The 12,041-nt window shown below is 44.7% G+C and overlaps 1 protein-coding gene across 1 annotated transcript in view; it reads right to left on the reverse strand.

Moving 5' to 3' along the window:
- Nucleotides 1-12,041, reverse strand: part of b4galnt4a (beta-1,4-N-acetyl-galactosaminyl transferase 4a) — a 138,947-nt gene that overhangs the window by 45,734 nt on the left and 81,172 nt on the right. The window contains exons 4-6 of the mRNA XM_070972057.1: nt 4,237-4,332; nt 3,561-3,651; nt 1,635-1,735 (exon numbers count right to left, since the gene is read on the reverse strand). Of these exons, the coding sequence (XP_070828158.1) occupies nt 1,635-1,735; nt 3,561-3,651; nt 4,237-4,332 (288 nt within the window). The remainder of the gene's footprint in view (nt 1-1,634; nt 1,736-3,560; nt 3,652-4,236; nt 4,333-12,041) is intronic.

A 12,041-nucleotide genomic window follows, 5' to 3' on the forward strand; every position in this document is an offset into this window, starting at 1 on the left:
AATGTAAACAATATTTCAGGCCCGCTAACATAAAACACTTTTGCCCACAAAACTCAGGCAGACAGATTGGTCACATAACGCTGGATGAGCAGAGTTAGATTTTTATCTGCGAAACACAGTGTGTCTCTGAAGACGGGTCAGACAGCAAGGCCTGTCTGTCAGCCAGCGGCAGAATGAATGATCCCTGGCCATTGCACTGCTCCCCTGCCATTACCAAGATGATATTTCTCCACTGCTAAATGTCACATCAATATTCACTGCCAGCTAATTAATCTCAGCTCCCATGGAACCTGGTGGCATCTCACATCCTGTTGGAATACAGATGGCTCCATAGCTGGACCTTTGCTTTAACACACAACTGCCCAGAGCACTCACGGCGCAGTTCAAACACTGTGCAACCTCATGCATCTTTTCCTTCTTAAAAATTGAAGAAGGTTTCACCGAGAAAACTTTATTAGCGAAGGCAGCAGCAGCAGCACAGCTTGACTTTTATTCGATTGCGGGCAGAGGGTACTCCAAGGATAGATGGAAAAAGGAAACAATTTTTCACGGGGCGCTCTACAGGAGGATTTAAGTCGCCTGTATTCTGAGCTGTGTGTTGGAGGTGAGTGATACCCTGAGTGTGAGGATGGTGACATGAGGTGAGCAGGTGATTACTAAAGACAAACACAGACAAACGGCTCTGTGTCCCTCCTGTTGCTATAAGGTGTTAGGTGTCTGTTGTCCTGTTTGCTTTTGCTCCCGTCCTCAGTTTCCCCCTCCCATCTGGTTTCCCCTGGCTGGGCGTGGCTCCTGTCACTCTCCTGATCTCCACACTCCTGCTCTGCCTCAGCAATCTGCGCACCTGACTGTCATTACTCCAATCACTGCAGTACAAAAGCTTGGTTCCTCTCTCCATTCTTCGCCAGTTCGTTGTTGATCCACCAGTGCGACCGGCCTTGTCACTCTCCTGCCTGCCACGCTCAGCCTCTCGCCTCAGCCCCAGCCTTTTGTTCCCTTTCACCTCCAGACAGCCTCGCCACAGATTATCCTTCCTGTTCAAGATTGTAGTGTTTTTGTGTTTTCTTTTTGACATAAACTTGTTGCCTAGATCTGCATTGATTCCAGTCCTGTGTTCGGCTGACATAAGGTGGAGCTCTAGCAGAATAAAATGTTTGTGCTCTTGACTGGCCAGGACGCAGTGCACTGACAAACTGTCTCAGCATGGAAGTCAGATCCTAGCAGCACTGGTCCCACAGCTCTTGATCCATGCAATCCCATTAATAACTACATTTCCAGAAAATACTTCCCCATTTCCAGTCATTGTGTGCATGACTGTCTTACATCTTAGGAAGGGAATCGATTAGATGTCATTTATATAGTTTAATGATAAGGAAGTACTTCTTTCCCAGAGGTACATATTATGCAAAGTGTTTTTGCTATTGAAGTCATGACATTGAGGTATTCGAAACAGTTTAGGCCCCAGGTGATTCAGTATCCTCCTGCCGTGAGAGCTTGTTGCTAAGCAATATTAGTTAAAACCAGGGACTGCAGTCATAGTCTCGGAAACGTGTACTTAGTGAATTTGCTGAGTTTTTAGGAAAGTTAATTAGAATTATGCATTATAAAAGAGTGCAGCACAGCTCAGTGCTTACCTGTCCTACATAAACCAGCAGTCTGGCGTTGAGAGGGTTCTCATCAGGACTCAGCCAGAACTCCGAGTTATCATCAGACGATACCGAGAACTGGAAATCGCCTGGAGTGGAAAAACATGATCAAAGTGTGAATTAGTGGAAGTAGATATGTATGATCCTAAAAAAGCATAATCGTAGTATAATCAGATAGGGCATGACCTCATAAAACAGACTCTTAGGTCTAAAAATGTACCTGAAATCTGACGGTCACATAGTCTGCCTCTGTGGCGGACCGTGAACGTGTCAGAGATAACACGTTTGCCACGGTGATATCAAAAGTGTTACTGCAACTGAAATTTCAATCTATATGCAACTGTGTGAATTAGAAATGAACCCTGCAGAGATCTACACCACAAGGAGTACGACGAGCAAACGAGCAGCCAGTTGAGTTTGTTACTTAATGTTGCCTTCAAGTTTAAAAGTGGATGGTGGTCAGGGTGTCAATAATGTCGGACAGAACTATTAATCGCAGGAGCTGCATGAATCTACTTTGCCCTCAGCTGATGCGCTTCTAAAGTTGTTGTTTGAGAGTCCTTTCATGTTGTGAAAAGGAAGAAACAGTGCATATCAGTGTGGCTTTTCAGTTGTTGTCAGCCTTGGAAAGACTGAGATGACGAACAACAATGACGTTGGGGCTGGCAAACATCATGCCAAATCATCAGAGAAGACACTTTACATGAAGACCAAGATACTAGACATGTTTGAAGCTACATATTAAATGTTCCCTGGTTAAATCTACATATAGGTCACATGTGAAATACACCTGAATCAGATTGCAGTCTTGAGTTTTGAACGTCTGCTATCTGGAAAGCCTCCAAGCATTTCTATTGGCGCATTTCCATTACACAGTTCCAGCTCTACTCGACTCGGTTCTACTCTACTCTACTTGGTTTGGTTGAGTTTCCATTACAATTGAGTACTTCATAGTACCTCCTCAACGTAGGTGGGGTCGTCATACCACGGCTGCGCGAAACTGCCATGACGTCAATTTGTACGCGACGCAAACAGAGCCGACAAACAATGGAGGACATCGAGGCGGTGTTGTATTTGCTGCTCGGTTTGTGGCTTTTTGTCACACACAAAGCAAGAGAAGAAACCCAGAAAAGCCATTTCCCTCGAGTGAGAATAAAGAATAATGTCAGCGGTTGCTGTTGCCCGGTGTTACAATGGAGGAGGCGGGATTGTTTTTCCGATGTTGGACGTCGCAGACCAGTGACGAGACTCTCCGGCCAATCAGTGGCCGACAGGTTGTTGACGTCACACATATAGTATCGCTTCTACTCGCTTGGAACCTCGCCAAAGCAGGTACTAAAAATAGTATCGGGTACCAGGTACTATCCCTAATGGAAACACAAAACAACCGGGTAGAGTAGAGTCGAGTCGAGTCGAGCTGCGCTAGTGGAAATGTGGCATATGTGGCTAACTCAGGTTAACATTCAATCAGTCTACAGTTGCACCTGAAAGGTTGTGTCTGACAGCGTGAGGTGAAGGGCTCCTGTTAGAGCACTTCTCAGACTCCTGAAGGCAGGATGACCTTTGAGCCATCAGCGGGAGAGAACCATACCACCAGCGAAAGCAACATTAGAGAATGAAATGAACGGTAATCTAATTAATAACTTCATATTCTGCAATTTGTGGAAGGGCACTTGGGTGTTAAAGCTGTTCAGTTCCCATGGCAACAGGGCTCAAGGTTAGGGCACTACATTGAGATTTAGCTGTGAGATCTCTGGCATTCAGCCCTAATAAAAATGTGGATATCCACTATATTAGTGGCTCTCAAGCGGCTGGATTAAGAGGGCTGTGGAAATTGTCTACTCTTATAAAGGACACATGCTCCAAGGCCCTCAGCCTCAGAGGAGGGACTCGCTAATAAGATGAGCTAGTTACCATCTCTGTAAGGGTGAAGGAAGCCAAATATTCTCAGGCCATAGTTTTTCCACTTCGGAGCCACAGCCAACTTCCTCACTGTGGTTCTGGTCTGCAGAAAAAAAGACACAAATGAATCATAGGTGTAGCAGCTGCATTAACAAATAGAAGAAATGGGAGTGAACACAGTCCGCCATCTGACCATTCATTAAACCAGCATAGCATCAGCATTAAACCTTAGCATCTGAGCACGGAAGGCCTGTCAAGCACTGGATCTCTACACTTGCTGAAGCAGAGTGTACTTGGGCTCTACTAACAGTAACACTGGGTGTAAAAAGTCTTTGCAGATCAATGTCTTGTTTTTTTACAACAAAATCAAAAACATAAGAGCAACACTGTGAGAAATGGACTAAACTGTGTTTGTGTGCTGTAACGCACAATGCGTTAGTATGTTGTTACTTCATTTCCATGTCTTCTAAATGAATCATGGTGAGGATGCTGGGATGCTTTTGCTCCATAGCCTGTCTTTTAGCACCATAGTGAGTTAAGTGCATTTCTAAAACCCTAACCCTCAGTCTGAAACATTAAAAGTCAGCCAAAGATGGCATTTTCAACTCAATCATGCAGCTAGCGTTAGCTTAATTAGGTAACTTAGTGAGCAACATTTGCTAAAAGCTGCTAACACTGTAATACTTACATGTGGGTAGAGAGGGAAGTGCAGGTTCTTTCTGAGTTGGGCTATAGAGGAGCCACACCAGTCCTCAAACACATGCAGGTTGGCCTGGCCCTTAAACTGCAAACACACAGACAGGAAACAGGTTAGTGCACGCGGTAACAACAGCATTACATTTCCTGATAATCAGACAGGTTCTACTTCAGAACATCAATTACTGAGGCTCCCATCTTGAATGCAAGATTGCCATTTGCACTGGTTTCAGCAGATACATTTATGTGCTGGCACGTATGGAACGTCCTCTCCGCCTGGCCGGAGAAATTACTTCTCGGTGACACATGTGAGGGCAGCGTGACGTTTCTAATGTTCTCACTGTCCCGAATAAGAAAAGGTGACAGAGAGCTCGTCAGGAGTATCAGGGGGGAGTGTGAACTGAGAATGTCTGGAGCAGTTTGTCAGAGCTCATCCCCTGCTCATAGTCTGACATTTGCCTGAATTACACAGGGAAATCACAGGACACAGCAAGGACAGATGGTGGAACCGGTCTGCCTTGGGGTATTGTTTCCACACACGCACACACGCACGCACACACGCACGACACACACACAGTCATTTTTCCATCACTTTTGGGGACATTACATTATTACATTACATTACTTGTCTAATCCTAACCTTAACCCAAGTCTTCACCCTAAAATCTAATGTCTAATGTCTAAATCTAATGATTTATGTTATGGGGACTTGCAACATGGGTAATACATGTCCATGCACACACACGTACACAAGCGCACATGCACACACACGCACAGGTCTGCTCGTGTATGAGAAGAGGTGTCTCTCTGATGACTTTTGTGTCAAACTGCTCTAAGTGTTTTGGGTCACATCCAATTTAAGCAACACTACAGAGCAAGGCACAGGCAAAATATCATTTCCATATTTTCACATGCTTACACACACATACACACACCAATCACGAAGTGTGGCGTGGGTGCAATGAGCAGAGGTTAGAGATGCGATTACACAAACTGGTCACGTGATCGCAGTGATTTAATGACCTGCAAACTCGAACTTTTCACACAGGACGATCCACCAAGTGTATCAACGCACACACTGTACGCACACATGCCATCCTTTTAATGCGTGACTAGCAGTCCCAGCAGGCTGCCACTGTAATGCTGCCACAGATATTTGGAACATCACACAGAACTTGAGCAGAAAGCAGACTCTCTCCAAACGAGCATGAAACGATGCAGCGGAGCTCCCCCGTTGGATCAAAGCAAAAAAGCTGGCTTCACCGCTTTGGCCCCATTTCATGTGATGAAGGTGGCCTTTCTGTGTGTGGAGAGTAGCTGCTAGCTGTATAGTCAACAAGTGTGAGCCGTCAAATCAATCAATCAAGAGAGCGAGAGTGACCTCAAGACAACCCCCCCCCACACACACACACACAGTCGTAATGCCTGTTGTCCTTTCATCAGAGGGATTAGCGGGGTGAGACAGGAAAGCCTTTCAGGGTAAACACCTCTCTGACTGCTCCTCTACATCCACGTCTACATTTAAAGGAGGAACACGTTGATGGAGGGTGTCATGCTCCTCCAGCATCGCACAGGCATATTCTAACAGATGGCCTGACCCGAAGTTGTCCTTTTCATTTCTCTCCCAGCTCTGCACGGTCAACTACGTGCCCCGCACACTGACAGCAGCGCGGCAATTACAGCTCATGCATTAACCATGAGGTATTTTTGTTGTGCAAACATGTCAGTCCAAAGCAGTGGGTCTCCAGATTTTAGATCTTAGTTAGTTTTTTATGTGCACATATTTGATTTTTTTGTTTTGTTTTGTTTTGTCAGGTGAAAAAAAAAAAGATTGATGCAAATGAAAAACAGGAGGGGAAAGAAAGAGACGGGGATTTGCGAGGTCGGCGGAATCAAATCGGAGAAAAGAGGGGAGCTGAAAAGATGAACAGGAATGTGTGATGTTTAAAAAAAGGAGTGGCACAGCGAGGTTAGAGGGATTTAGCAGACGGGACAAGTCCCTGTGTAAATATGCCTTGTGTAAAGCTTTTAATAGATTTCCTGCGGGTTTTAAAAGCAAACCTTTTTTCGGCCTGGCCCCCTCCTCACCCCTCCACTTGTCAAATAGCAATCAGAGGGAGGCTTTGAAAGTCTCTAATTATTCGCACACACATCCCTGTGTCGAAGCCACAGGCTGTAAAGTCGGGCTTCTGCTGAGGGTTGTCGGTGTATAAGTGGCTCTATTTTGTGGGTGACAGCGCTGGGAGAGGCCTGTCTGTGCTCTGGACTTAGCAGGATGTGGAATGGGGGAAGAAGGAAGCTGTTTTTTCTTCACTCTCTCCGACTTAAACTCACCCTGTTATCCCTTCGCTTCCCCGACTGCTACGTAAAACTGCCTTTGCCTCGCTCCTGTTATGTCATTTGGCTTTTTCCCCGGCGGCTTCTGTTTCTCTCTCCCTCCCTCTCTCAAAGCCTTCAGTGCCACTATCCCTAATGCTGTCTACTCTTGCCTCTGACCTCTCTATTTCTGCCTTCCATCCCTCCATCTCTGTCTGTGTGCCGTCCATTTCTCTCCACTCCAGTCTTCAGTTTGCCTGAGCTCAGCTGTCGGCTGTCAGTTCTGTTTCCCTCTATCTCTCTTTTTTTTAACTCCCTCCTGATTTGTTGTTTTGGAACACGGAACGATTAAATGATGCTCGCATTAACAGTTTGTATAGAGACGGTGACGCGCTTGTGGGGTTTTTGGGTTTGCTTGATTGTGCTGTGGCAGCTTGTGCCTCTTCACACGACAGGTTTTTTTTTTTTTACAACCTCATCAGCTCACATTCACATTCGCTACTTGGCTAAAGAAGCGACAGAATGGCCGCTCCTGTCTTTCTTGCTTTGTTCCCTCACTCTCTCTTTTTTTGCCTTAATCCAAAACCAGAGGCAGACCTCTGCGTCTTCCTGCCGCTGTGGACGAGTAGTCTCATTCACAGACAGGACGGTTCAGAAAGCATTGTTTGCACTGACTATAAAAAATTCACCACCAGCAAATAAAAAAAGACGACAGACACAGCTGCATGAGAAGAGCCCAAATCAAACTAGTGCTGTCTCTCAACCATAACCACTGTGTGTTTGATTAAAGATAACTTGCTTCTCCTGGTTTGGGTGAAATAGTTCTGTAATGACCTGAGGCAGCAGTCACAGGCACAAAGTGGCTATTTGTCATGAAAAATCTCATTTTACTGACATCTGATGACCAATATTTTGCACGGTCATTTCAGCTGATCAATACAAAAAAAATCTATTTTTCTTTTTACTGCAGCGCAACCACGCGTCTCAAATCCACTAGTGGATGAATTAAGTAACACTCCACTGGGTCCAACGGCGCGTCACTCGATAAGAAGAGAGCAGTGGCAGATAGTAGGTACAGTAGAGTGTAGAAAAATGTACAATATTTTAGTTTTGGGATTTTTTTGGTGTTGATATCAGAAAAAGATTTTCCAAATGCAAAATGTAGACACCAACATTAGCATGCGAATATGATTTAATCGGAATACTAATACACCAAAACTATGCTGGATATATTGCACCGATCTATGTGAGCACTAATTCTGATATCAGAGCCAGTAACATATTCGAAGCAGTTAAATTCCAATTAAATGACCTCATATAATATAATACGCACCCATAACCATTCCAACAAAAATCCCCCATAAATTCATTGTGTAACGGATACTGTAAAGAATAACATTTAAGATATTTTTGAAAGAATCCTCCAGCTCATCTTTCAAAGTGTCCTTGAGCAAGAGCCCAAACTGCAGTCTCATGACAAAACATTATTTCTTAGCTTCCTTTTTAACAATATCTCCATGTCTTTGGAAAGAAATTCGACAGGGCATGGATATATAGTCAGTTTGCGTCCTGCACGGTGTCCGTTTCTTCACTGTTTTGTCTATTCCTCTGTTCATGTCTGTCTCTGTTAAGCCAGAATCTCTCTGCCGTCTTAAAATTCATCCACCTCCTCCTGACTCTTATCATACTCCTGAGGTGGTCACAACCATCCTACAGTATATATAGTCTCAAACTGCCACAATTTCAAAGCAACAGAGCACCTATAGCTCTGACTGCCGTTAAAGAGGGAGGAAAGGGAGGTGAACGAGTCAACTAATGGGATCTGCAGAGAGGAAGGAAAGACAGAAGAGGGGAAATGACAGGTGCATAGGGAAGAAGCTGAGTAAGAAAACAACTGATGAAGATGTATGAAATGAAAGAGTGTACTGCTCCGCTTAAGAGGCCTCTCTAAACAGCACTGTTACCATCTTGTCTTCCTCAGATCACACATTTCCTCCACATACCCTCATCTCTGTGAGCTTGTCTCAGCATATCTCCGTCTGCACTGCTCTCCACTCCAATATCTCTCACCCATCTGGTCTCAAGATCAACTGCAGCATGAATCAGACTTTCCCTTTTCTCCCCCTCTCCCCTTCCCTTTTCTGTCTCCCTTTCCCAAAAATCTGGTGCAACCTTCTGCGTTCCCGCTGGCAGCGAGGCACTGACAAATGGCCGCTCGGCGCACCCTGTGACGAGCAATCGCACCAACTGACACTGTAAATCCCCTTTGGATAAGGAAAGTGAGACATGATGTTCCTGGCAAAGGCATACCGGGGTATATACAATACTTCTCAGCTCACTCCCCAAGGACGTATACTGCAGGAGAGATGGCATTAAAGCTCACTGTTGATACATCATAACACATACTGTACTGCAGTTTTGCAGAGCTGCTATGTTGAATGAACGATCAAATGATAACATGTTACATGCGAGTTATTCCCTCTGTGGCTATGACAGGGGTGTTACTGCTTGAACACGTTCTATGAAATCTCTCCATCTGAATTTCCAGGGGGCATTTAGATTAGTTTCCCCCTGCCTATCTCATCCTTCTCTGCCCATTAGTAATTTAGGAAAGCGGACAGAAAAGAAAGTGGGATAAGTAGATAGGGACAGCGAGGAAAAAGGGGGGTTTTCAAAGGTACAGAGGTTTGAAAGGGGATTATACGGGGAGAGATAATGAGAGAACTCATTTCACACAGAGGAGAGCAGCGAAAAATGGAAGACAAGGTTCATATGATCTAGATTCCAGCCTCATCAACTGCTGTAATGAGGGTTTGTATAATCTGCCATCTGTCCTACAATTACATGTCTTCAGTCATGCCAGGGATATAACATGAGGGGGATGGATGTGGCTGCAGCAGATACATTCAACCGAGAATGTGAGGCAGAGAAGGAAAGCTGTCCACAATCCACCCAGCTGTAATGAGAGGCCTGCAAAAGAAATCCAATTTATGCCTCCTGTCTGCCCGTTTAGCATTTTGGATAGACAGATCGAGGAAAGGCAGGCAGGCTGAAGGAAGAGTGAGAAGAGACAAACACGCTTCCTCTGCTGCGCCCTCCCCCAGTCCAGCCAGTCTCACCTGTGACGGTGGGATGACGGGAGGGTGGGAGGCGAGAGAAAGATCTAATTCCTCCTCCAGTCTTGTCCTCGTGTTTCTGTGTGAGGAGCCAGCTGTGACGACTGCTCCCACCTGAATCTTGTGTCTGTGTGGTGCTTCCCTCTTGAGTGGTAAATAATAGGCTGTCCAAAATCTGCAATACCACTTTTTTTTTTTTTTTTTTACACTACATGAGGCTGAAAAGCAGACATTTGAGTCAGTCAACCAGGAGACTGTCCCCATCTATCTTCCACTGTATTTGGTTTAACCCCAGATTAAAATCATTGCACATATTTATAATACATCTGGGATGTTGATTTGAAACCATAGAAGTCCCACTGATATCAAAGCTTACAATGTTTTAATTGTACTAATCTCTCTTACCATCACTTTCTTTCTCCTCCTGATTCAATAAAAATTGTTCACTATGCTCAAAGTCTCTCTGGATCCATGCTGGCTTTGCTGCACGTGTCTGTCATGTTTGTCCCTCCATGCCTGGCTACTGCTTGAGTGAGCCACATCTCTCTCTGATCGCCGTCCCTACGTCAGTGTCCTTGACATGCCGGTGTCCTTCATAGACAGGGGATGTCCACTCCACAGATGCATGTCCACGCTAATCCACAGTCACCTCCGGATGAGTTCACTGGCTGGAAATCCGCGTTCGGCCACCAGCGGCGGCTGAAAACAACCTGCTAGAACCAACACAGCTTGGAGTTTCGCCTTTTCCGCTATGTTTCTATATCTATCTCACGCATTAGAGGAAATAAAGTCAGCAATCCTTTCGTTTTGCGTGTGCACAACAGCTGGGTCTTTGTGCGCATGGCTTGTATGAATGCTTTTGGACGCCCGCGTGACCTCTGCCAGTCGGTGACAGCTGGCATATGGCTCCGCTCTACCTCCACCAGCCTGAGTCTACGCCTCAGACCTCTGCCATCTTGGCTGTGCACCAGAGAAGCAAGTTAGTGCTGCTAATTAGGACAGATAGCTAGTGAGGAAAGCAAAGGAAGAGCTGCTGCACCCCATGATTTCTGACAGACTTGGCTTAGGCTTGACACAGCAGACGTCTGAGATAAGAGGGGAAGAGATTTATGGGGGTGATGTATGAAATATTTGATAGAGTTATGCTGGATTTACATATTATTCACAGAAACTAACTGGCATGTTGCTTTATGAGTGGGCTGGAAATGAGCATGATGACTTCTACATGTGAGCTTTGATGCTAGTCACGCCTAATGTACTGCAAAACATAGCTGGTGTGGATGTTGCAAAATTTATTTCCCTTTTGAGGCTGCTTTTTCAATCCAAACCATAAATAAGAAATTATGTTTGCTCAATGAAATCATGTATATGCCTATAAGTGTAAAAGCATCCTGTGGTTCTAAAAGTGTTCACATAAAATGACAAAACAGAGCCAAGAAAACAGACAGACCATGGAATTCATTTATATTTGTGCAATTAGGCAACATGGTGGAGCTTCAGATATCTTGTTTGGCTGCAGTCCTAGCTTGACTGTCTCATATCGACGTGACTTCCTCTTTTTAGTTGCACCATTTTAAATAATGCCAACAGCGTTCGTCCACACTTAGACGCAGGCCACTCAATATTAAGGCAACAGATGTTTCTGGGCGAGATGACATTAAAAACAGATGTCATCTACATGTGACCAAAGCCCTGTTGTGCTAAAAACAAAGTACCAAAATATGTGCATGTGGGTTTATGGATGTATAACAACAGTAAGATTATCGCACACATAGTGTGTCCAGCACCCCTGGAATGCTGCCTTGCGCAGAAGATTACGTGCATAATGCTTTGAGGGGCAAGAGGCAATGAATGACTGGTATTAAAAAAAAAAAAAAAGTACAATGTCGCTGCAGTCTATTTGAAAATTTTACACAACAGCTATTTTCTATTATCCAGCTCATGCTGTGTGTACAAACTGTTAGATTCTCCACAGTTTGCCTAGAACTGCACACTGTGGTGTTCAGCAAAGATAGTTAAACTTTACCCCAGGTGGAGATTGAATAATAAATCATTTTTTGTAGATTAGGGTCGACACACACGCACACACACACACACACACACAGTCCCTTTAATTAAACTCCGCTGAACAGGTTACAAATCTAGAGTCTCTTCCCTTATCACAAATCCACTGCTTAATTGCCCTGTCTGCTGCTCCCTTTGTTACAGCCGGTGTGTAAACCACATCAGTAAGTGAGCTGAAAAATTAGGATGAATCAAATCAACTTGTAATCTTCACCTCGTAGGTGCCTTTAAATAAAACCCGCTAATGGTTCTGGATGAAATATTACCATCCTCATTAATTTATCTTCAAAACCATAAGGTC

Source organism: Chaetodon trifascialis, chromosome 10 (genome assembly GCF_039877785.1).
Source record: "Chaetodon trifascialis isolate fChaTrf1 chromosome 10, fChaTrf1.hap1, whole genome shotgun sequence".
Lineage (NCBI taxonomy): Eukaryota > Metazoa > Chordata > Actinopteri > Chaetodontiformes > Chaetodontidae > Chaetodon > Chaetodon trifascialis.